The sequence below is a fragment of the Chiloscyllium plagiosum genome, unplaced genomic scaffold, assembly GCF_037043375.1.
Source record: "Chiloscyllium plagiosum isolate Xiang-an unplaced genomic scaffold, Cpla_swu_hap1 HiC_scaffold_29, whole genome shotgun sequence".
NCBI classification, from domain to species: domain Eukaryota; kingdom Metazoa; phylum Chordata; class Chondrichthyes; order Orectolobiformes; family Hemiscylliidae; genus Chiloscyllium; species Chiloscyllium plagiosum.
The window spans coordinates 6303580-6329080 of NW_028270167.1; the positions used below are offsets into that span (position 1 = coordinate 6303580).

General features: G+C 46.1%; 1 protein-coding gene across 24 annotated transcripts in view; it reads left to right on the forward strand.

The window, feature by feature from the left end:
- The window catches only part of LOC122540584 (pleckstrin homology-like domain family B member 1), a 413532-nt gene that overhangs the window by 382386 nt on the left and 5645 nt on the right, over positions 1 to 25501 (forward strand). For all 24 annotated transcript variants that reach the window (XM_043676461.2, XM_043676462.2, XM_043676471.2 and 21 more), the window contains 4 exons: positions 11620 to 11710; positions 15200 to 15346; positions 20638 to 20857; positions 21739 to 21824. In XM_043676461.2, coding sequence (XP_043532396.2) covers positions 11620 to 11710; positions 15200 to 15346; positions 20638 to 20857; positions 21739 to 21824 — 544 coding nt within the window. The remainder of the gene's footprint in view (positions 1 to 11619; positions 11711 to 15199; positions 15347 to 20637; positions 20858 to 21738; positions 21825 to 25501) is intronic.

The window sequence follows — 25501 nt, forward strand, 5'->3', positions numbered from 1 at the left end:
GGGACTGAGATTTGGAGAAATGTCTTCACCCAGAGAGTGGTGAGCCTGTGGGATTCGCTACCAAAGAACGTGGTTAAGGTCAAAATATTACGTGTTTTCAAGAAGGAGTTAGATTTTCTTCTTGAGGGTGTTATGGACTAGGCCACACCACTTTGAAGCAGGCAGCCCAGACCGTAACTTTTCACTTTGTTTCGGTAAGTGTACAGTGAAAATTACCTGGAGTAAGTTAGCGAGGTTGACTACCAGGTTTTATAACAGACAAAAATTTATTCACAAAATTACGGAATAAAACACAAAGAACAGAATAAAGAACTCTGTCTGTCCAAACTAGACTTAATTATGCTGTTCTGAAAAATATGTGCAACAGTCCCAATGAACAAACCCCTTAAACACAGTAAAAATGAAACAGAGGCTTAAAGGTCGAAGTTAAAAAGGCAGAAGGAGAGAGAGAGAGAGAATCTAGCAGCCTGTTTCCACACAGCTCACAGCTGAACTGAACTAACAACGAGACTTCAGCTTCCAGGACTGACCACGCCCCTTTCATTAAACAGGTTACTTCTAAAACACGAAAGCTGTGGCCTAAAGGCTCATCTGTTTATGTAGAAACAAAAAGGCCTCCCAATACTCTGTTCATCTCGGTACCAAACCAGTCATTTTGGAGCCCGGACTGTTTTATGACCCCTCTGAAAACATCAAGGACACAGTATCCTTGAGAACAGGAACAGCTTTTAGAAAAAGGACCAACGTTTTGACAAGGGTAAATGGATCAAAAGGTGTGGGGGAGAAAGCAGGATGATCAGCCATGACCCGATTGAATGGTGGAGCAGGCTCGAAGGGCCGAATGGCCTGTTCCTATTTTCTGTAAATTTGTGTTGTTCGTGTTGTAATCATTCAGGCAAGTGTTATATAAGGGACTAAGAGCTAAGGGAAGGTCGAGGACTGGAAATATTAATTCCATATACCTGTACAAGATGCTGCCTGACCTGCTGAATTTCTCTCGCATGTTTGGTTCTGATTCCAGTACCTGCAGCTTTTGTTGTAATGGTTAAACACGGTCATGGTACAGACCAAGCATGATGTCATTGAATTGCAAGGCTGAATGGCCTCTTCATGTCCCCATGTAAATCCTGACCCCTCCACCCCCTCCTCCCAATCAGCCAAGCTCCATCTACAATGGTGTAATGGATGTTTGAGATTAAGCCAGCTGCAGCCCTGGAGAATTACACTGGTGTTCCATAGTTTAAAAGGTAAACGCTGTGCTGTTATCTAGATGGGACTTCACATTTCCTCCTCTCTATTCTGAACTTGTGCTTTGGGGCAAACAATTGAGATGATAGCAAGGGACTGAGTCATTCCCTAAATGAGACACGGAATGCATCCCCCATCGAGAGTAGGTTAATTATTTCCTGACACACAACAGGAAGGCGATGTGAGGGATTTTGCAGTGGGAATTCATGGAGATTTAGTCTGTTGAGGGAATTGTCTGCAGTTGATACAGATCCACTGTTGCATTGAAAAAAGTTCCTTATCTGTTTGATTCTCTGGAACTTCTGCCGTTTTCCCCCATTTCCTCTGGGACAGTAAGCTTTTCTGGGATTAATTATCACGTCCCCTGTTTCTCACCCCCTCCCTCCACGTTTCTGTATTAATTCTTCACGAGTCCAGCTAGCAGATTCAGCTGAGCTATTTTACTACGTAGACACCAGTGATTTTAACATACCTCAGCTGCTATCAACAGATGCACACCTGCTTTGCAGGAAGGCGTGGGGGGTCAGTTTCTGGATAACGACCAGCAGCAGTAATGGTAAATGTGATTGCAAAACCGTCCAGTTGTGACCATACAACCCAAATCAGTAATTCGGGCATGGACTAAATAAACCTGCTGTCCTTGTCAGGTCTGGTCTCTTCAGGAGAATGGTTCCACGGATGAGGGAGCTCAGTTGTGTAGATAGACTAGAAAGATTGGGCCTGTTCACCCTGGAGAAGACTGAGAGGAGATTGAACAGGATCTGAACAGAGGAGACAGGGAGAAGTTTTTCCCACTGCTGGATGGAGACATAACCAAAGAGCACAGATTTAAGAGCAAAAGATGCAACAGCAACACGAGGGAAAATTTATTTCTATGAGGGTGGAGAATGCACTCCCTCAGTGTTTGATCAAGGCTAAAGTCAATTGAGCTTTGAAGAGGGAATTTGACCATTGTCAGAAGAGGAGAGTATTTGCAGGGCGAGTGGCAGCATGCAAATTACTCTTGTAGGGGTCAGCATGGATGTGATGGGCCAAGTAGTCGTCTTCTGTCCTGTGATTGATGACGGATGGGAGTCATGTAACGCGGTTGATTGGTCACTTCAGAGCGTAATTACCAATCAGCTGCCTCAAACCAGGGGGAACGGGGTTGGAGGGGAATGAGAAATAAATGCCAGGCTTTCCAGTAACATGCACATCTCTGGGGTTAATCTGAAAAGGAATTTGACAAAGACAGCCTTGCACAGTGTGGGAAAGGTGACTGATACAGGTAGTGCATAAACAGGGTTTGTATTTCTTTCAGTTTTGGAAGACTGAGGGGCTTCTGACTGAATGTTTTAAAATGATTTGAGCAGTTGATTGGAGAAAAGGAGAGAAACTCCTTTCTGAGAGTCTGGATTCAGGGGTAATCTTACAGTGAGAATCATCTGTTCAGGATCAACCTCAAGGTTCAGGTACATAATTCTTTAAGTTTTGTGTCACGGATAGACAGGGTGGTTAAAAAGATCTTCAGCACGCTTGCCTTCATTGCTCAGACCTTTGAGTCCAGGAGTTGGGGTGAGATGTTGAGGTTGTACAGGATGTTGGTGAGGCCTGTTCTGGAGTACCGTGTGCAGTTCTGGTCGTCACGTTATCAGAAGGATATTATTAAGCAGGAGAGGGTTCAGAAGGAATTTACCAGGATGTTGCCAGGATTGGAAAGTTTGAATTACAAGGAGAGATTGAGTAGGGTGCGACTTTTTTCACTGGAGCGTAAAAGAAGGTTGAGGAGTGACCTTACAAGGTTTTAAAACCATGAGGGGTATTGACAAAGTGAGCACAGGTGTCTTTTCCCTCGAGTGGGGAATTTCAAGACTAGAGGGCATGCATTTAAGGTGAGAGGAGAAAGATTTAAAAAAGACATGAGGGTCACTGTTTTTTCCACAGAGTGGTTTGCGTGTGGAATAAACCTTCAGAGAAAGTGGTGGATGCTGTGGTACAGCTACGATGTTTAAAAAGCATTCCGATCAGTACATGACTAGAAAAGGTTTGTAGGGACATGAGCCAAGCTCAGGCAGGTGGGACCCGTTTACTTTGGTATAGATTTGTAGCTTGGGTTGTGGATGAGGTCATTGGTTAGCTCATTGACCTGCTGGGTTATTGGTAACAAAACATCGGCATGGTAACCCAACAGCTCGGCAAATTAACCTTTAGTTTGGGATTATGTTCAACATGGACTGATTGGTACGAAGGGTCTGTTTCCATGCTGTAAGTCTCTGAATAAACTCAGGGAACACTCTTTCACAGAAAGGATGGTGAGAATGTGGAACTCACTCCCTTAAAACATAGTGGGGCCTGGTGATCCTGAGGCTGAGATGGATAGATCTGATTTGTAATGGCTATGAAGTCAAAGTGGGACAGTGATATTGAGGAACAGATCATAGAGTCTTAGGGAAGGAGGACTTTCGGCCCATTGAGATTAGCCTTGAGCTAATTAAATAGTGGACTGGACTGAAGGAGATTGGAATGGCCGTCTCTTGTTCCTGTATCTGGGGTCGTATTTTCGAAGGGTGCAAGTTTTTTCTGGAATTGATCCTATTTTGTTGATGATCAGGATGTGCATATCTCTGCTGCCAAAGCAAAATTGAGAATTCTGATGGTTAATGTAGAAAGTGCTGCCATGTTTGACAGCTCCCTTTGAATGGGGATCGTATTCCGGGGAGGAGGCGGTGGGGGCATTCTGGAACGAATGTTGTTATCAGAGTGGTTGCTGACAGTATCTGTTTCTGCATCTATCTCCAGCTGCGATGTTGTGGATTAGAGGTGAATTTCCCCACGCCCCAGATCATTGCACTGAAATATCTGCTACTTATGTGCTTTGGAATCAATAACAATCTTCACAGAGTGGAGACAGGCGAGGGTGGGAGATATTTCTGATTGGTGGAAAAGGACCAGCAGAGACTTAAAAGGGCCAAATGGACTCTTCAAGTGCTGAAATGTACTCCCATTGTCCATTCTCCTTGTAGGCAGCACATTGCAACCTTTATTTCATAAATCATAGGAACAGATGTAGGCCATTCAGCCCACAGAGTTTTTTATTTATTTGTGGGATTTGTGTGTCACTGGCTGGCCAGCATTTATTGCCCGTCCCTAGTTGCCCCTTGAGAAGGTGGGGGGTGAGCTGACTTCTTGAATCACTGCAGTCCACTTGCTGTGGGTTCACCCACAATGCCCTCAGGGAGGTAATTCCAGGATTTTGGATCAATGACTGTGAAGGAATGGAGGTATATTTCCAAGTCAGGGTGGTGACTGGCTTGGAGGGGAACTTGCAGGTGGTGGTGCTCCCAAGTACCTGCTGCCCTTGTCGTTCTAGATGGAAGTGTCATGGGTTTGGATGATGCTGTCTGAGGATCTTTGGTGAATTTCTGCAGCACATCTTGTAGATAGTACAGATTGCTGTTACTGTGCACCGGTGGGGGAGGGATTGAAGCCCATCCAGTTCACTCTGCCATTGAGTGAAATCCTGGCTGTTGTGAAAGTCACTGTTTAAAACACAAAATTCTTCCTTTAATTCCTTTGCATCTCTCATCTTGAACTTGGATCCCCTGACCCTTTGTACGATGGGCTTTCCTTTGGGGCTCATATCTAAACTTACCACTATCCTGTCCACTGCCGTCAAATCTCTCTGATGCCAGTGGGTCCCCGGGGCACGGTGAAGGGTTCCAGGGACAGAGCTGGGGCAATGCTCCTATCCTACAGAGGGCTGCCGTCGACTCAATAGATCGAACAGCCTCCTCTGGTGCCATTGTGTCTCAGTCATTCCTAGGATTCTGTCACAGGGATAAGGATTCCATTCCAGGATTTCCAGTCAGCTTTATTTCACTTCTTCCGCACCGTGCACTTGTTCCATGTTTGCAATTGTGAAGAGTTTCCGAAAGAGAGAGTGAAGGAGAAAGGGAATATTTCTGTTAATCAGTTTCAGTCGTTATTAAGGGAAAGTTTTTAACCTCTACTCAACTCACTTGAATATCTAAACTCACCTGAAGGTGATGATGAACAAGAAGATTTTCCCAGTTTTTTTGTGTTGGGAAGCCTAAACAGAGCTAGGTTTGGATTGATGGATTCTAGTCGGTGCAGGAACAGTGGCAGGTGAGTGTGTTCAATACAACAGAAATATTCTCTCTCTCTCTTTTCTGACTTTGGATACAGTAACCTGGCTGCTTGGCAAGAGCCAACAGATCTTGTTTTTATTTTCGCTAAAAGTCTTGTTTTTGCAACTCAGAAATATTTTCCCAGCTGCCAGAGGTTTAGGGATTGAGTTGCTCTGTTTGCTTATTGAGCACGCTGCGGGTTCTGGGGATTGGCTGCTGGCCCATGGTCAGCCAGGATCTTGTCTGTATTTCCTTCTCGATCTGGAGCAGAGTCGTTTCAGATCCTGGCGCTTGGCTTTTGAACTTTAAACCCTCCACCAGAGAGAGCTTCTTTGCCCTGGAGTTAGTGCTCCTCACTCCCTCGCTGGCACCAGTTCCAGCGCCATTAACCTCTCGAAGGCTGGAAGTACTAGAATAGAAAGTTTTTTTTAAAAATAAAGATTTAAATGAGGAGCTTGTCTTTGGATAATGAAGGGGTTTGCAGAAATCTTAGTGTGGTTTTATCCCTGCTCTATAATCATGTGGCTCAGTTGGTAGACCTCTCGCCTCTGCGCCTGAGGCTTGAATGTTTGAGACAAGTCCCATGGGATGAGTATACGGAAGATGATGTTCTGAACAAGATAAACAGTTCCCCACACTAGGTTTTTAATCAAGACTCCTCTCTGCATGGTCAATGTCTTAGGTGCACATTATTGATTTTCAAGAGTCAGACGTTGTCTCCCCAGCGTCCTCGGCAACACACTTTACCCCAACCCGACTGGTTATGAATGTCCATGCAGCCTGGGATCTTGCTGTGTTAAAATGGCCACTGTGTCTGACCCCCCAATAACAAAATGAACTTCAAAGCGGTTCACTGGAGGGAACGTGTGTGCGGGTGTTTTCTCTGTTCCTTCTTGCACTGAGAGATGTGTCCAGGCCGGGTGGCCGGAACACTTCAGTTGATGGATCCTTGTTCAGTGTTGGGTTTGCTCATTTCAGCCGGGCATAAGCAGCCTGGATGTGGGATATACGTCAGCCAGGATCCCGAATCCTGCTGGAAAACCAGGTAGGGAAAGAATCAGGCTCAGTTGTGATGCACTCCACAGTCATAAAACTTGCTTGATCTCTCTCTCTTGCAAATGGACAAGGGGAACCATCAGGATGGGGTTGGAGGGGGTCTCTCTGTATTTCGCATGTTGTTTTACACCTTTGTGAAATACCAACCCTCTTGTTAACCAACCCAAGGTTAGTCTTTACTTTGCGAAAGGAAAATACTAGGAATAAAAGAAGTAAATTACGAGCACGAGTGATCTAATCCTGGTTTGTATTCTGTGCGTTTGGAAGATTAATAGGTGGTGTAACAGAGATGTTTCAAGATGAAAAATTATTCCAAAAGGATAGGCAGAGAGAAACTGTATCCCCTGGTTATGGGATGGTGTGGGGGAATCCAAATCAAGATGGGGTCAGGGAGGGTCCCCCAAATCCGAGCCAGGCCATTGTGGGAATGATTAGATTAGATTCCCTATAACATGGAAACAGGCCCTCTGAAGAGTAACCCACCCAGACCCATTTCCCTCTGACTAAAGCACCTAACACTGTGGGTAATTTAGCACGGCCAATTCACCTGGCCTGCATATCTTTGTGACTGTGGGAGGAAACCCACACAGACACGGGGAGAATGTGCAAACTCCACACGGACAGTCGCCCGAGGCTGGAATCTAACCACTGAGCCACCGTGCCATCGTGATGTCAGGGAACAGGCTAGAGATCTGGGATTCTCTCCCTAAGCTCCAGGGCCCATTCAAGTTTCAAGACTGTGGTCAGTCAATTAATTCCTACGAAAGGACATCAAAGGATTGGAGGAAAGATGAGAAAATGGGGAGGCAATGGCCTAATGGTCTTGTCGCTGGACTATTAGCCCAGAGACCCAGGTAATGTTCTTGGGACTGGGTTCGAATCCTGCTATGCCAGATGGTGGAATTTGAATTCAATAAAAACTTGAAATTAAGGGTCTAATGATGACAATGAAACTGTTGTCATTTGAAGGAAAAACCCATTGGCCTCATTCATGTCTCCTTTCAGGAAGGAAGTTGCCATCCTTACCTGGTCTGACCTACACGTGACTCCAGACCTACGGCACCGTGGTTTTTTAACTGCCCTTTGGTCAATTAGGGACAGGTAATAAATGCAGGCCCAGCCAATAACTCCCTCATCCCACGAGTGAATAATTAAAAAATGAAATTGCAGAAAATGTCAGCAATAAACTGGATGATCGAATAGGGTCCAGGGCATGAGTTACTGCCTCCTCCTTGTATCTACCAGCCCAGGTTCTTCCTGTTTCTGAGATGTTTCTGTTAATCCAAAATATGAAGAGTTTCCAAAATTCTCATTAATCCAATGGGTTTAACTTTAAACATATAATCCGATTTGAATATTTAAAATTCTTTCCCACAGACTGTTGACATTCAGTGTACAATAGCCTCCATTTCCAGAGGATACAAAACCCTCCGAAAGCAGCAGGACACAAGCAAAACAAAAACCACTGAATTAGCGAGAGCTTTGGGTTTCACTGGGAGATTAACGAAAGGGCCTTCGGGATTGAGGCGCAGCAAGGGAGTGGGGGTGAGAGCGAGGGCCGAGGGAGTGGGGGTGAGAGCGAGGGCCGAGGGAGTGGGGGTGAGAGCGAGGGCCGAGGGAGTGGGGGTGAGAGCGAGGGCCGAGGGAGTGAAGGTGAGGGCTGAGGGAGTGGGGCTGAGGGTGAAGGAGTGGGGGTAAGAGTGAGTGCCGAGGGAGTGGGACTGAGGGTGAGGGTCAGGGGGTGGGGAGAGAGGGCCGAGGGAGTGGGGAGTGAAGGTGAGGGAGTAGGGGGTGAGGGTCAAGGAGTGAAGGGTGAGAGCCAAGGGAGTGTGGTGAAGTTTAGGCAGTGAGGAGTGAGGGTGAATGCCAAGGGAGTGGCGCTGAGGGTGAAGGAGTGGGGGTACGAGTGAGTGCCGAGGGAGTGGGGGTGAAGGTGTGGGCCCAGGAAGTGAGGGAGTGGGAGTGGGGGTGATGGTGAGGGTTGGTGTGGGGGTGGGGGTGAGGGTGGGGGTAGGGATGAGGTCCCAGGGAGGATAACAAAAGCTTAAGTCCCACTGCAGACTCTTGAGCTTAGTCCAGGCTGACACTCCCAAAGTAGCATTGAGGAAGCATCATTCTGTCTGAGGTGCTGTTCTTAACCACCTGCCTCCTCAAATGGATGTGATAGGAGCCAAAGCTGCTATTGGAGGAAGAGCAGAGGAGAGTTCCCTGTATCCTGGCCAACATTACCCCCTCTCCAACAAACTCATTGGAACCATTTTCCCTTTCTCTGCATTGACATGACCTGGGTATCGCTGGCTGCGGCGCCCCCTATTGCCCTTGAGAAGGTGGCAAGGAACCAGCAGTCCTTTCAGAGTCAACCGCATCACCGTGGGTCTGGAGTCACATACAGGCCAGACTGGGTAAAGCTGGCAGATACCCCTTCCTTGAAGGGTATGAATGGGCTTAGCAATCCAGTAATTTCACAGTCACCATGAGAGGAGCTTTTAAAATTCCAGATTTATTTAATTAGCTGGATTGAAATTCCTAATATGTCACGGCCGGATTTGAGCTCCCATCCCGAGTTGCTTAATTCAAGCCTCCGGGTTACTTGTCCAAGAACATAATCATGATGCTACATATCAAATATCAGTCATTGCTGTCTGTGGGAGCTTGCTATGCATGTAATAGCTGTTGAGTTTCCTACATTAAAGTTTTGACAACCCTTCAACAAACACAACAGCTGTGAAACACCATGGACGTACCCTCCTTTTCATTCTCCATAATAAAGAGGGTGATATTAAACTATGCCCACCTCGGATAAAGCAGCAGGAACATACTCTCAGCATCCTGTTTATTTCTATTTGAATTTATAAATGATTTCAGGCTGGTTACTTCACCTGACCTCCCCATAAATCCATTCCACATGTTGATCACTCTCTCTCTGTGCCTGGGGAAGAACCTCCCTGGATCATTGTTAATTCATCGGTTGGAATCTACGTTCCTTCTTCTATTTCACGACTGATTTTCGGCACTGTTTATTTTTCCAAAACTGAGGCAGCATCTGATAGGTGCCTCGAAAATAATGAACAGGTTTGGTGGGACTGACTTAAGAGACGATGTTTCCACTTACAGGGGAGTGGGGCAGGGGGGTGCTCAAACCTGGAGGCCACAGAGATGAGCCGCCCACTGATAAATCCAACAGAGAATTCAGGAGAAATGTCTTTACCCAGAGAGGCATGAGGATGCAGATGTTGATCCTATCTGGAGTGTTTGAGGCAAATACTTTGAATATGTTTATAAGGAAACAGGATGTGTGTGTTATGGAGGAGAAAACAGAAGGATATGTTAATGGGATCAGTCAAGGGGGGCGGGGCGGGGCGGGGAAGAAGGTTCACATGAGATTTTAACACCATAGACCCAAAAGGCCAAATGGCCTGATTCTGTTTCTGTAAATATTCTGAGAGGTTACTCTCCCTGAGTAATTATCCTGAGAGGTTACTCTCCCTGAGTAATTATCCTGAGAGGTTACTCGACCTGAGTAATTATCCTGAGAGGTTACTTTCCTGAGTAATTATCCTGAGAGGTTACTCGACCTGAGTAATTATCCTGAGAGGTTACTTTCCTGAGTAATTATCCTGAGAGGTTACTCGACCTGAGTAATTATTCTGAGAGGTTACTCTCCCTGAGTAATTATCCTGAGAGGTTACTCGACCTGAGTAATTATCCTGAGAGGTTACTTTCCTGAGTAATTATCCTGAGAGGTTACTCGACCTGAGTAATTATCCTGAGAGGTTACTTTCCTGAGTAATTATCCTGAGAGGTTACTCGACCTGAGTAATTATCCTGAGAGGTTACTTTCCTGAGTAATTATCCTGAGAGGTTACTCGACCTGAGTAATTATCCTGAGAGGTTACCTCCCTCAGTACAGTACCTGGGACCCTGGTGCTGTGAGGCAGCAGTGCTAACCACTGAGCCACCGTGTCACCTGAAGTTAAGTGAGGGTATTAGATTAGATTCCTTACAGTGTGGAAACAGGCCCTTCAGCCTAACCAGTCCACACCGACCCTCTGAAGAGTAACCCACCCAGACCCATTTCCCTCTGACTAATGCACCTAACACTATGGGCAATTTAGCACGGCCAATTCACCTGACCTGCACATCTTTGGATTGTGGGAGGAAACCAGAGCACCCAGAGGAAACCCACGCAGACATGGGGAGAACGTGCAATCTCCACACAGACAGTCACCCGAGGCTGGAATCGAACCTGGGACCTTGATGCTGTGAGGCAGCAGTGCTAACCACTGAGCCACCATGCCGCCCCAATCTCACCTGAAACATCTAAATCCTGGAACGTCAAGCTGCCAGTCTTGCCTCTCTCTCAACCAAGGTTCTGTAATAGCTACAACATCATAGCTATTCGTATTAATCCAAGCTCCATGTTCATCTGCCTGACCTGTTATACTCCTCACATTAAAACAAATACATTTCTGAGGTTAAATTAACTGGCCTGTCATTACTGGCTACTTCAGTGGACAGTTGGGAGTCACATTTGAGCCCTGACTAATCTGGAATCCCGACAGTATGGAACAGGCCCTTCAGCCTAACAAGTCCACACCAACCCTCCGAACAGTAACCCACCCAGACCCATTGCCCCAACCAATTATCCTGTATTCACTCCTCACTAATGCACCTACCCTACATATCTCAAATACTATGGGGAATTTAGCATGGCCAATTCACCTAACTGCACATCTTTGGATTGTAGAAGGAAGCCAAAGCAGACATGGGGAGAATGTTCAAACTCCACACAGACAGTTGCCAGAGACTGGTATTGAACCCAGGTCCCTGATGCAGTGAGGCAGCAGGGCTAACCACTGAGCCACCGTGCCATCATAGGGAATGACCATTTCCTTTCAGGGCACCAGTGAACCGGCTGGTTTTTCATGACTGTTCCATGCTCTCTTTTTCTGATGGTCTGTAGAGACACGAGTTTCAGATTTTGAAAGCCCTTTGTGTGACAGTGTACTTCCTGATGTTAACCCTCATTTGTTTCATCTGGAATCATGTATTTGACCTGTATTCTCTGAAATGTTTAACATAACCATGTTTAGTTTGAAAAAGAACCAAAAGACTTGTAGGTCATTGATGAGCCTTGTTGGTATCTCCTGAAGTTAACGTCTGGTTGTTTCTTCCTCTTCCTGGGAAGTGCCAGTGGGGTCGATGTCTCAAAGATCGAGGAGATGGAGAAGATGTTGAAGGAGGCGCAAGCTGAAAAGGCACGACTCTTGGAGACGAGGGTATGTATGTACCTCAGGATTTCACTCAACCTGTGATTCACGTCAGTGGATGTTCAGAAAGTGAAATGCTCAGTTGGAAAATTCAAAAGCTGATATCATGCCACAGCCTTCTGCCTACCCAAATCCCAGAGCTGTTCCTAAATGATCCCACCCTTTCCTGCTGAGTCCTGCTGCACTGGTTGCTGATGGGTAGGTAGCCAACCTTGTGTGACACAGGGTCATACAGACATAGAGTTGTACATCACGGAAACAGACCCTTCAGTCCAACTCATCCATGCCGACCAGATATCCTAAATTAATCTAGTCCCATTTGCCAGCATTTGGCCCATATTGCTCCAAACCCTTCCTATTCATATTCCCATCCAGATGCCTTCTGAATGCCATAGTTGTACCAGCCACCACCACTTCCTCTGGCAGCTCACTCCATACATTCCTCTGCGTGAAAAGTTACCCCTTAAGTCCTTTACAAATCTTTCCCCTCTCACCCTAAACCTATGCCCTCTAGTTTTGGTCTCCCCTACCCTATGAAAAAGACCTTGTCTATTCACCCTATTCATGCCCCTCATGATTTTATAAACTTTTATAAGGTTACCCCTCAGCCTCTGACGCTGCAGGGAAAAGTCCCCAGCCTAGTCAGCCTCTCCCTATAGCTCATCTTCATGAGGTTGTAAGAAATAAGTGCAGGAGGAGGCCATTCAGCCCCTCGCACCTGCTCTGCCATTCTAGATCCTGGTTGATTTTCTACCTCAATCACACCTTTCAGCACAATGCCCATCTCCTTGATTCTTTTAATGTCCGAAAATTCAATCAACCTCAATAATTGTATCCTCAATAACTGAGTGTCTGGTGTAGGGATTTACAAAGATTCACTATTGTCTGGGTGAAGGGAATTCTCCTGCACTGTGAATGGCCAGCTTCTTGTCCTGAGCCTGCAACCATGTGATCTAGACTCCTCATCCACCCACTGATGCCCAAGCCACCATGTCATACCACCCTCCTTTCCTCCCACAGCCTCCCTCATACTGGCCACTCATTGGACCATCTGCTCCACTCCATTCAGCTTCTCAGGGCAGAGGAACTGTTCATCAACGCCCATCTTCACTTTCTGTTTCCTGCTCTGAGATCTCCAGTTTGGTGTGAACACAGACCAGGAGCCACAGAATCATGGAAGTGTTTTGACATAGAAGGAGGCCATTCAGCCCATCATTTCACAACTTGCCAATTGAGCATGATGGCTCAATGCCATTCTCTTGCCTTTGCCCTGTCCCCTTGCACGTTGATTACATGAAACCCACCATCCTGGGCCCTCAGTCGATCCTGCCTCTGTCCTGTTTCCAGGCCCAAATGACTCATTATGTGAAAGATTTCTCTCATCACATTCACTTTCAGAAGACATTTTATAAATCTGTGCCTTCTCCACCTTGATCCTTTTATAAGTGGGAAGAGTGACTCGTTACTGGTTCTATCCAGCCCACTCATGACTTTGAAAATTCCTACCAAACCTCCTCTTTGCCTTTTCGTTTCTCCAAGAAAAGCACTTCCAAATTAAGAACATAAGACATAGGATAAGAAATTAGACCATTCAGCCCATCGAGTCTGCTCTGCCATTCAATCATGGCTGATAAGTTTCTCATCCCCATTTTCTCGCTTTCTCCCTGTAACCCGTGATCCCCTTTATAATCAAGGACCTATCCAACTCCGTCTTAATTATACTCAATGACCCGGCCTCCACAGCCTTCTGTGGCAGTGAATTCCACAGATTTACACACTCTCTGGCTGAAGAAGTTTCTCCTTATCTCTGTCTAAAAGGTCTTCCCTTTACTCTGAGGCAGTGCCCTTGGGTCTTAGTCTCTCCAACCAATGGGAACATCTTCCCAACATCCACTCTGTCCAGGCCATTCAATATCCTGTATCAAACCTGATAACTGAAGTTTCTCAACATTGAAACTATTCTCATTAAACCCCTTCTGCTCTCTCTCCAACGTGTTCACATCCTTCTTGAATGTGGTACCCGGGGAGAATGTGAATCCAGTGGGTTGAGTATAGAAGAGATGGACAAGAATGGGTTCCAGGGTGTTTCGGATGTTAGATAAAGATGCTCTCAGAGGCAGAAATACTGAGTGGGCTGGGGATTAACTGGTTATGCGGGACTTTGTTCGGATAGATGTACAGAATTCCTTTTCACTTATTGGGGGAGATGAAAGCTTGGGGTCTTGAATATAAGGTAATCCTTAATAAATCCAGTCAGAAGTTCCATAGAAATCTCCTACCCAGAGAGTGATGTGACTGTGGAACTCATGGTTGAGCTGAACAGAAAAGAAGAGACTGTGTAACCATAAGAGGGAGATGGGAATAGAAGGGCATATTGACTGGGTCAGATGGAGCAGGGCAGGATGAGGTTTGTGATTCTTTCAAACTTCAGTTTCACCTGAGCCATGTTAATGTTTGACCTTTTCAGTTCCATAAGTGATTAGCGTGAGCCCGTGGCCCCCGGTTGAGCCAGTGTTGGTTCAGATTGTGGGTGACGTGTCAACTTGGCATTCAGTATGTAACGGCAGATTGGAATCGGGCTCCAAGCTTCCTATTCCAGATCAGCCAGACCTCGGGGAGATTCAGTGATATCTCACAATCATTTCCTGCTTACATTCCTGGCACAGTTAATAGCTTCAGACTTCCTTGGATTTTGAGGATGTCAGTTGCAGAAGGTTGGAGGTGGGGAGGGGGATGTGTGTGTGTACATGTCTCTAGCGTGTACATGTGTGGCATATAAGTGTGTAAGGCCATGTGGCTACATGTGGCACAATCTGTGCAGATGTGACTCCAATGAAACCGAACCTTTTGTGCGTCTGACATTCTGTACCTGTGATGAGAACACAGCATCAGTCAGAGGTTCAGGAACATCTGCCTCTTGCATCAAAGTGCCACAAGATGTTTGTTTGTTTAATAGATAGCGAGAGGCTTTTCTGTCCTCATTTTGACATAGCAACACGTCAAACATTCCTTTTCAAATGCATTAATGCTTTCAGTAAAAGTACCAATTGCCATATTTTTTGGCGCTACTCTGGGAGTTCCTTATGAGTGAACATTACATGAGAATGAATCAAGTGATCTCACTTGTCCAAATGACATTACTCAACAACCCCAGGGTCTACTGTCCAAATCCCACCAGGTCCTCCTCCAGCTGATTAGGGAGGCTGCAGTGAGGGGCGATCACCCCCCAGTGTTTTTTTTCGCCTAAATCCATTTACACGTCCTCAATTTTGGCCCAGTACCCTGCCCCGTGAGTTCCCATTGTGGCTGTTCAGTCGATGGAGTGAGCAGTAAATGTCCATGCCAGGTGGAGGGCATCCCCACGGCACTGCTCCATCTCAGGGGGGTTTCAGACAAGCTGTCGGCGATGGCTCTGGGGGTTGGGTTGTTTTCCCGGCTGCTGATGTTGATGCTGGTTCCTGTCCCCCCTCCCCATTCCCCTCCCTCCCCCACCATCAGGCTCGCGAGATGGAAGTGCGCCGTCAGGCCTTTGAAGAGGAACGCAAGAGGCGGGAAGAGCTGGAGAAGAGGCTCCAGGACGAAACCGACCACCGGCAGCAGCTCATCGACAAAGAGGTCAAGATGCGGGAGAAACATTTCTCACAGGTACTTTATTCTTTAGCATAAGGCCCCAAGATATAGGAGGAAACTTAGGCCATTCGGTCTGGTCTGCCGTTCATGATTGATAAGTTTCTCAACCCCATTCTCCTGCCTTCTCCCCGTAACCCTTGACCCCCTTACCAATCCAGAGCCTATCTATCTCTGTCTTAAAGACACTCAATGACTTGGCCTCCCCAGCCCTCTGCAACAATGAGTTCCACAGATTCCCCACCCTCTGGCTGAAGGAATTCCTCCTCATCTCAGTTTGAAAGGGTCATCCCTTCACTCTGAGTCTGTGGCCTCGGGTCCACGTCTCTACTGCTGGTGGAAACACCTTCTCCATATCCACTTGATCCAGGCCTCTCAGTATTCTGTAAGTTTCAATCAGATTCCCCCCATATCCTTCAGATCTCCATCGAGTACAGACCCAGAGTCCTCACTCACTCTTCACATGACAAGCCCTTTATCTCCAGGATCAATCTTATAAATCTCCTCTGGACCCCCTCCAAGGCACACCCTCCCTAGCTCAAAACTGCTCGCAATATTCCAATTGCTGCCTGATCAGAGCTTTATACAGCAGTACATCTCTGCTCTTGTATTCTAGCCCTCTCATAATGAATGCTGACATTGCATTTACCTTCCTAACTGCCAGTTTTTTTAGATTAGATTCACGAAAGTGTGGATACAGGCCCTTCGGCCCAACTAGTCCACACAGACCCTCTGAAGAGTAACCCACCCAAACCCATTTCCCCTCTGAATGATGCACCTAACAGTATGGACAATTTCGCACGGCCAATTCAACTGCCCTGCACATCTTTGGACTGTGGGAGGAAACTGCAGCACCCGGAGGAAACCCACACAGACACGGGGAGAACGTGCAAACTCCACACAGACAGTCGCCCGAGGCTGGAATTGTTGAACCTGTTTGTTAACCAGAAGAGTCATCATGCGATCTTATTTTATTGATGAGATTGTGGAGCATTTAAACATAGAAGCAAGGACAGGCCATTCAGCCTATCAAACCTGCCGTACCTTAGAATGTGATCATGGCTGATGCTTTATCTCAATGGAGAAGAACTGCACAAACTGCAGCACAAAGGGACTTGGGGGGATCTTGTGCATTAAACACAGAAAGCCAGCACCCAGAGGCAGCAGGGAGTTGGGAAGAGTGAATGGAATGTTGAAACTTATTTCAAGGGGGTTGGAGTACAGCATACATGAATGCAGAGTTGAAAAATGTGGTGCTGGAAAAACACAGCAGGTCAGGCAGCATCCGAGGAGCAGGAGAATCGATGTTTCGGGCATAAGCCCTTCTTCAGGAATGCTTATGCCCGAAACGTCGATTCTCCTGCTCCTCGGATGTTGCCTGGCCTGCTGTGTTTTTCCAGCACCACATTTTTTCAACTCTGGTACTCCAGCATCTGCAGTCCTCACTTTCTCCTACGTGAGTGCCGAGCCTGGGAATCAGTGAAACACAAACTGTCTGAGGCAGTTCACAAGAGGGCAACAAATAAAGCAGCAATGAACCAGAGGAGAAGATTTCAAGAGAGATCACCAAACACCTGGTCAAACAGGCTGATTTTATGAAGTTATTTGAAGGAGGAGAGAGAGTGAGAGACAGAGAGAGAGAGGGGGCAAGGGTTTCATGGAAGGAATTCCAGAGGTTGAGTAAACACACTGAAGGTGATAAGCAAGAGGCCAGAGGTGGCGGCAGTTTCAGAGGGTTGTTTGAAGTGCTTATGGAAAGGGAGGGACCATCAGACAATGAATGCTTTCATTGTCTCAGGCTGGAGCTTCCTTATCAATTGCACAGGAAGAAAACTGTTCATTGGGTGTATTTGATGGAACATGGGCATTAGGAGCTTTACTAACTAAAAATAATCACGACAGCCACCTCAAGGCAAAATGCGGAGCACCCTTAATAGGATTAAAATCATCTAATATCAACTGAAGACAGCCTAGGATTATAAGGCAAAGGTCACAAACCCCACCTCACATTTGAACATTATCATCTTCAAATAAACTCAACTTACATTCTCAAGATAATAAAGAAAGAACTGATGTCTGGTATAACATCTTTCACCATCTCAGGAGTCCCAACACATGGGAGAGATGCCATGCTATCAGAGTTGTGAATGGACTTCTCAAATGTTAATGTTAATCTCTTTCTCTCTGTGCCTTCTCAGTGGCTGTAACACTGCATTCTGCACTGTGTTCTGCCACCCTGATGCACTTTGTATGGTACGATCTGCCCTGTAGAGTGCATAAAACAACACCTTTCACTGTATCTCGGCACATGGGACAACAATAAACCAAATCAAATCAATCTGAGGCCTTACCCGTCCTCTTAGGTGAATGGTAACGAGCCCATGGCAATGGTTTGAAGTTGCCCCCAATGTCTTGGCCAGTATTTATCCCTCAGTCTAGATCACAGAAGTTGATTATCTGGCCAATGATACAGGGTTCTGTGTGGGAGTTTGCTGTATGTAAATTAGTTGCCAACTTTCGCTACATTACAAAAGTATCTCATTGGTGGGAAAATGCTTTGAAGGTCCCTGAGGTGGTGAAAAGTGTTATGTAAATGTCAGTTCACTGATGTCCTTTCGGGAAGAAAATCTGCCATCCTTACTCTGTCTGGCCTACATTTGACAGCACACACACTGTAATCCTAACAGCCCTGTGAAAAGGCCAAGCAAAACACTTTGTTCAAGTAATTGGGAATGAATAATAGTAGTAGATCAGTGACACAGAGTCATAGAGATGCACAGCACAGAAACAGACCCTTCGGTCCAACTTGTCCATGCCGACCAAATATCCCAACTCAATCTAGTCCCACCTGCCAGCACCCTCTAAATATCCCTTAAATACCCCTCTAAATCGTTCCAATTCATATACACATCCAGATACTTTTTTAAAAGTTGCAATTGTACTAGCCTCCACCACTTCCTCTGGCAGCTCATTCCACACGCACTCCACCCTCTGCATGTCTTTTTACCCCTTAACCAAACCCTCGATTTCTTCAGTCATCAGTATTCCCTTTCACCCTGACAGGAATATACTTTCTCTGGATTCTTGTTATCTCATTTCTGAAGGCTTCCCATTTTCCAGCCGTCCCTTTACCTGCAAACATCTGGCCCCAATCAGCTTTTGAAAGTTCTTGCCTAATACCATCAAAATTGGCCTTTCTCCAATTTAGAACTTCAACTTTTAGATCTGGCCTATCCTTTTCCATCACTGTTTTAAAACCAATAGAATTATGGTCACTGGCCCCAAAGTGCTCCCCCACTGACACCTCAGTCACCTGCCCTGCCTTATTTCCCAAAAGTAGGTCAAGTTTTGCACCTTCTCTCGTAGGTACATCCACATATTGAATCAGAAAATTTTCTTGTACACACTTAACAAATTCCTCTCCATATAAAACCTGAACACTATGGCAGTTTGGAAAGTTAAAATCCCCTACCATAACCACCCTATTCTTCTTACAGATAACTAAGATTTCTGGAATATCCTCCCTCAGCACAGCTGTAATGCTATCCCTTATCAAAAACGCCACTCCCCCTCCTCTCTTGCCTCCCTTTGTATCCTTTCAGCATTTGTACCCTGGAACATTAAGCTGCCAGTCCTGTCCATCCCTGAGCCATGTTTCCGTAATTGCTATGATATCCCAGTCTCATGTTCCTAACCATGCCCTGAATTCATCTGCCTTCCCTGTTAGGCCTCTTGTATTGAAATAAATGCAGTTTAATTTATCAGTCCTACCTTGTTCTCTGCTTTGACCCTGCCTTCCCTGACTGTTTGACTCATTTCTTTTCTCAACTATACTAGTCTCAGATTGATCTCTTTCCTCACTATCTCCCTGGGTCCCACCCACCCCCACCTCAACAGTTTAAATCCTCCCAAGCAGTTCTAGCAAATCTCCCTGCCAGTATATTAGTCCCCTTCCAATTTAGGTGCAATCCATCCTCCTTGTACAGGTCACTTCTACCCCAAAAGAGATTCCAATGATCCAAAAATGTGAATCCTTCTCCCATACACCAGCTCCTCAGCCATGCATTTATCTGCTCTATCCTCCTATTCCTGCCCTCACTAGCTCGCAGCACCAGGCTCCAGATATTACTACTCTTGAGGCCCTCCTTTTTAAATTTCTGCCTAACTCTCTGTAATCTCCCTTCAGAGTCTCATCCTTTTCCCTTTCTATGTCATTGGCTCCAATGTGGACAATGACCTCTTGCTGGCCCCTCTCCCCCGTGAGAACATTCTGCACCCTCTCTGAGACATCCTTGATCCTAGCACCAGGGAAACAACACACCGTTCTGCTTTTTCTCTGCTGGCCACAGAAACATCTGTCTGTACCTCGGACTGGAGAATCCCCTAACACAATTGATCTCTGGGAAGCCAACGTAGGCCTCGTTGCATTAGAGTCAGTCTCAATACCAGAAACTTGGCTGTTCGTGCTACGTTCCCCTGAGAATCCATCACTCCCTACATTTTCCAAAACAGCATACCTGCTTGAAATGAGGATAGCCACAGAAGACAGCCACAGCCACTAGCTGCCTACCTCTCTTACCTTTCCTGGAGTTAACCCATCTATGTGACTGTATCTGAGACTTTTCGGACATCTACATCGCATGAAAGAATAATGAAGATTTTATTTCTCTGAGCCAACTAACCCCTGGCTCAGTTTACAAAACATCTGCATTTTGCTAACTGCAGCCAGGCCAATGTGTCTTCACCTTTAATTATTGGCTTGGACCGAGAGAGGGGAAAGATCAGCCAGGACTCCCAAGCCTGGTCATCCCTGGTCCCTTTCACTGGATTGATAGAGTTCGAAAAGCATCACACAAATGGGCACTCATTGATCTCAAAACATGATGAACAGTTCCCCTCGCTGAAGATTCTCATAGACCTAGAGCCCAGGGGAACCAATGGCAGTGCGGCCAACTTTATATAAGTTGTTAGGATCTGGAGTGATCGGATATTGGTCACATAATCAATAATAGTTTTAAAAAGGAGATTGGATACTTGAAATATAAATGACAGGATTATGGGGAAAGAACCAGGGATTGGAACTAATTAACAGAACTAGTATAGACTTGATGGGCTGAATGGCCTTTTTGGTGCTATTGTATTCTCACGATTCCGATAAAAATCAAAGTCTCTCGGGAAGAACAGAAGAAGATCAAAATGTAAATGATATTGAAGCAGATCAGTCTCAAGATGAACCACCTTCTCCTTGAAGGAGGTCAGTGTTTGGCTTTGGGCTCCACTCACTTGTCCTGAATTGATCTGGCTTCCAGGCACGACCTTTAACTCGGTATCTACCAATCAGGAAGGAGGATTTCGACCTACGATCCCACATCGAATCGTCCGGCCACAACCTAGAAACCTGCTACCAGGTGGCTATCTCTGAGAAGATGTGTAAGGGTTACCTCACGAAAATGGGCGGGAAAATCAAATCTTGGAGAAAGCGGTGGTTTGTCTTCGATCGCATCAAGCGGACATTGTCTTATTATGTGGGTAAGCGATCTTTAAACTTTGTTTTGCCTATTTCTGGAACAAATAATAGTTGTATTTCTCTTCTGGAAGTGGAAACAATTAGCCCCAACAATGAGAAACGGCAATTAGGTATCAATAGTGGGTGTGGGGAGAATGCAAAGTAGTGAGGGAGGTTGGTCAACTGTAATTTTAACGATTGAGACTACGATAACTTAACTGGAGAATGTTCTGGCAGGGATGCAGTGAATTTCCCAGCAAGCAGTTGGTTTTAAGAATTGCTAAAATGGCCTGAGGTTACCGTGGCAAAGAGATGCTAAAAATCCAAGAGTAAATAGAAAGCCAACGGCAGTGAAGGCTAATTCCAGCCGACAGTGCAGAACGCAGAATTCACGCAAGAGAAAAGAAGCAAAACTCTTTCCAAACGAAGCAGTTTTCTGATTTGCTGTGAGAGAATAGAACAGAGACTGATAGTTGGTGTGCTTTACACAAGGAAAGGACAGAGACCTGAAGACGGGGGGAGTGTGGGGATTGTGATTTGGACAAAACCTGCTGCTGCTGTTTCACTGATGCCGAGACTGACTGGAGAAGTTTGGTGGTTCAGTGAGATTTAGGGCAATTGCCTGGACTGGTGTGCTCTCGGAGCATGGTGGGATATTGTTGGGCGGATGCTCTGAGCATGATGGGATATTGTTGGGGGGGTTGCTCAGAGCATGATAGGATATTGTTGGGGCTCAGAGCATGATGGGACATTGTTGGGGGGTGCGCTCGAGGCATGATGGGATATTGTTGAGGGGTTGCTCAGAGCATGATGGGACATTGTTGGGGGGTTGCTCAGGGAAGTGCAATTGAAAAGACCCACAAAAAAAAGACTGTGCATTTTAACCGATGTAATTCTTTGACAGATAAACATGAAAGTAAATTGAAGGGAGTGATTTATTTTCAAGCTATCGAGGAGGTTTACTATGACCATCTCCGGAGTGCCTCAAAGGTAAGAACATTTAAGAAGCTAACACTACCCTGGACCCAGCAGACCCTGCATCCCTCTGTCATACACTGCTGTTCCTAGATCAGTTTGTCCTCTGCTTCAGATGGACGATGGATTAACATCCTGCACCAGGGATGTAGGTTTGCTCGCTGAGCTTGAAGGTTCATTTCCAGACGTTTCGTCACCCTACTAGGTAACATCTTCAGTGGGCCTCAGGCAAAGCATTGCTGAAAATTCCTGCTTTCTATTTATATGTTTGGGTTTCTTTGAGTTGGTGATTCATTTCCTGTGGCGAAGTCACTTCCTGTTCCTTTCTCAGGGGGTGGTAGATGGGGTCTAACTCAATGTGTTTGTTGATAGAGTTTCAGTTGGAATGCCATTAGGAATTCTCGGGTGTGTCTTTGTTTGGCTTGTCCCAGGATGGATGTGTTGTCCCAGTCAAAGTGGTGTCCTTCCTCATCTGTACAAAAGGACACTAGTGAGAGAGGGTCATGTCTTTTTGTAGCTAGTTGATGTTCATGTATCCTGGTGGGCTAGTTTTCTGCCTGTTTGTCCAATGTGGTGTTTGTTACAGTCCTTGCACGGAATTTTGTAAATGACATTAGTTTTGCTTGTTGTTTGTATTTCAAGTTCATTAGATTAAATTACTTACAGTATGGAAACAGGCCCGTCGGCCCAACAAGTCCACACCGACTCATTGAAGCGCAACCCACCCAGACCCATTTCCCTACATTTACCTCTTCTCCTAATGCTACCGGCAATTTAGCATGGCCAATTCGCCTAACCTGCACATTTTTGCACTGTGGGAGGAAACTGGAGCACCCGGAAGAAACCCAGACAGACACTGGGAGAATGTGCAAACTCCACACAGTCACCTGAGGCGGGAATTGAACCCGGGTCTCTGGCTTTAGTGTGTTGGTGGGTTTGAGAACAGGAACAGGAAGTGACTTTACCACAGGAAATAACATCACCACAGGAAATGACATCACCGGCCCAAAGAAACGCAAACATATAAATAATGTTTTAGTGTTTTCTCAAATGCAGTGCTTCGCCTGAGGCCCACTGAAGATGTTATCTACAAAATGCCTGGAAATGAACCTCCAAGCTCAGTGAGCAAACTTACATCCAAAACCTCAACCTGAGCTACAAATCTTCTCAAAATCCTGCACCAAGGCTTTGAGTGTTAGTCTGCTAAACATCATTGGGCAAAGAAGCAGCAGGAAGTGGTCTATCTTCCACATCAGTTTCTTCACAAAGTCTCAGACAGACTAAATGCAGACCACCAATCCATTCCACAGAGGAGACCCTCCAGTCTCCTATTCCACTTTGAAGCCAAGCCAAATTAAACCGTATAAGTGACAGACTCATGAAGGGGAACTGTCCCAAAGATCAAAGCTTTAAGGGAAGCCTAACAAAGATTCCATTGAAATGTCCTTGCTGGTCAGGGCTGGGAAATGTTCATGCTCTCCAGCCCCTGCAGTGCCCACTGATGGTGGAAGATCTCAGGCATTGTAGTGGACACCAGGTCCTCCTTCTCCAGGAACATCAGACCCAGATGTACCCACTGAAGAGTGGCGCTCCAGTCTGAGGCCCCCACACCCTTCGACGGGCTCCTGGACCTGTTCATCATCACCTTTATCAGCCTCAGGAGCTGACCCATGAGGAGATTGTCCAATCCGCCTGCAACACACTTGCTCCATACTCTTCATATACATGTCCTCACCTGTTCCCAGTTAGTATCAGCTGCTCTTCAACCTAACTGGTGCCTGCACAGATATTCACTTGGTTTGCAACTGGCTTGGTTTATTCTCTCTTCACTCCTGGATTGTCCTTCTCAGAGCTGAGAACGTTAAGGGCAGGTTTACTAGAGATGTTTGAGGGTGGCATGGTGGCTCAATGGTTAGCACTGCTGCCTCACAGCACCAGGGCCCCAGGTTCGATTCCAGCCTCAGGTGACCGTCTGTGTGTGGAGTTTGCACATTCTCCCCGTGTCTGCGTGGGTTTCCTCCGGGTGCTCCGGTTTCCTCCCAAAGATGTGCAGGTCAGGTGATTAGGCCATGCTAAATTACCCGTAGTGTTGGGTGGATTAGTCAGAGGGAAATGGGTCTGGGTGGGTTACTCTTCGGAGGGTCAGTGTGGTCTGGTTGGGTCGAGTGGCATGTTTCCTCACTGTAGGAAATCTAGTCTAATATGTTCCAAACTGTGAAGGATTTTGATGGAACAGATGAAGAAAGACTGTTTCTTCATTAGAGGGAAGCTGACTTAAGTGAATTTGACAAAAGAGGGGCAGACGAGAATGTTTTATCAGCACACGTTACGATTCAGAATCTGCTGCACGGAAAGGACAGTGGAAGCAGATTCAATAATATTTAAAATAAATTACAGCACTGTGGTGAAAGAGCAGGGAGAGTGGGATTAATGGAATAGTTTTTTTAAAGGAGGCAAAGTAGCCACTTTATGTGCATAATCATTCTGGTAATGAAAGGCAGACCAGGGAGATTTCCCAGCATTGTTACCATGTCAGTCTTGTTTGACCCTGTGCTGGGTGTTTGCAGAACTTGACAGACTTACTGTTGCCACCACATCGCAGTCACGGCATTCCAAAAATAATTTGGTGGGTGAAGCGCTTCCAGGCGTTGTCATGCTGCAGTGGCAGTATTTATATTCTTTTTCATCGTCTCTGTGCTTGTCTCACATCTCCCAGCCGCAGCTCAGAGCTCACTGCATTCAGAAAAGTGAGCTGCAGCCAATCAGTTTATTGGTCTGTGACCGTCAGTAATCACAGGGCTCTGTGCTAAACAAAGCTGGTCACTTCATCTTCCCTCCTCAGTAGCCCATCACTGATTCAGTCTGGATTTTGAAAGTCCACGTGTCCTTTTTTTGGGAGTCGTGTGCCATTGGGATTGAGGGCAGCATTAACCCCTTAATTGACCTGTTGATCCTTTGACCTTCCGCAACTCGTGGGTACTGCACGGCCTGGAGTGCATTATCTATCCCTCAGCCTTATCCCCACACCAACAATGACATTTTAATCTCATCTGTTTAGCTTCCTGTAAAGAGTCCTAGAATCATAGAGATGTACAGCATGGAAACAGACCCTTCGGTCCAACTCGTCCATGCAGACCAGATATCCTAAATTAATCTAGTCCCATTTGCCAGCATTTTGCCCATATCCCACTATACCCTTCCTGTTCATATACCCATCCAGATGCCTTTTCAATGTTGTAATTGTACCAGCTTCCACCACTTCCTCTGGCAGCCCATTCCAGAGGCTGGAATAAAAAACCTGAGGCTATTCATCCTATCCAGGCTTTGATCATTGTTACAGTTCCCATTAAAATTGGATTTGAGATATCAGAAAGTTACCAACCCAAACGCCCCCCCCAGATCCAGGTGAGTGTTGGGGGTGAATTTTGAAAATCTGGAACAAGCTTTCACCTGAGTTTGGTCTTACTGCAGAGGGTGGTGTTTTAGCTGAGGAATTTAGCAATGCTGGAAAGCAAGAACTTGCATTTACATAGGAAGAAAGTGAGGATTGCAGATGCTAGAGATTAGAGTCAAGAGTGTGGTGCTGGAAAAGCACAGCAGGTCAGGCAGCATCTGAGGAGCAGGAGAGTTGACATTTCGGGCAAAAGCCCTTCATCAGGAAATCCTGCTTGATCTACTGTGCTTTTCGAGCA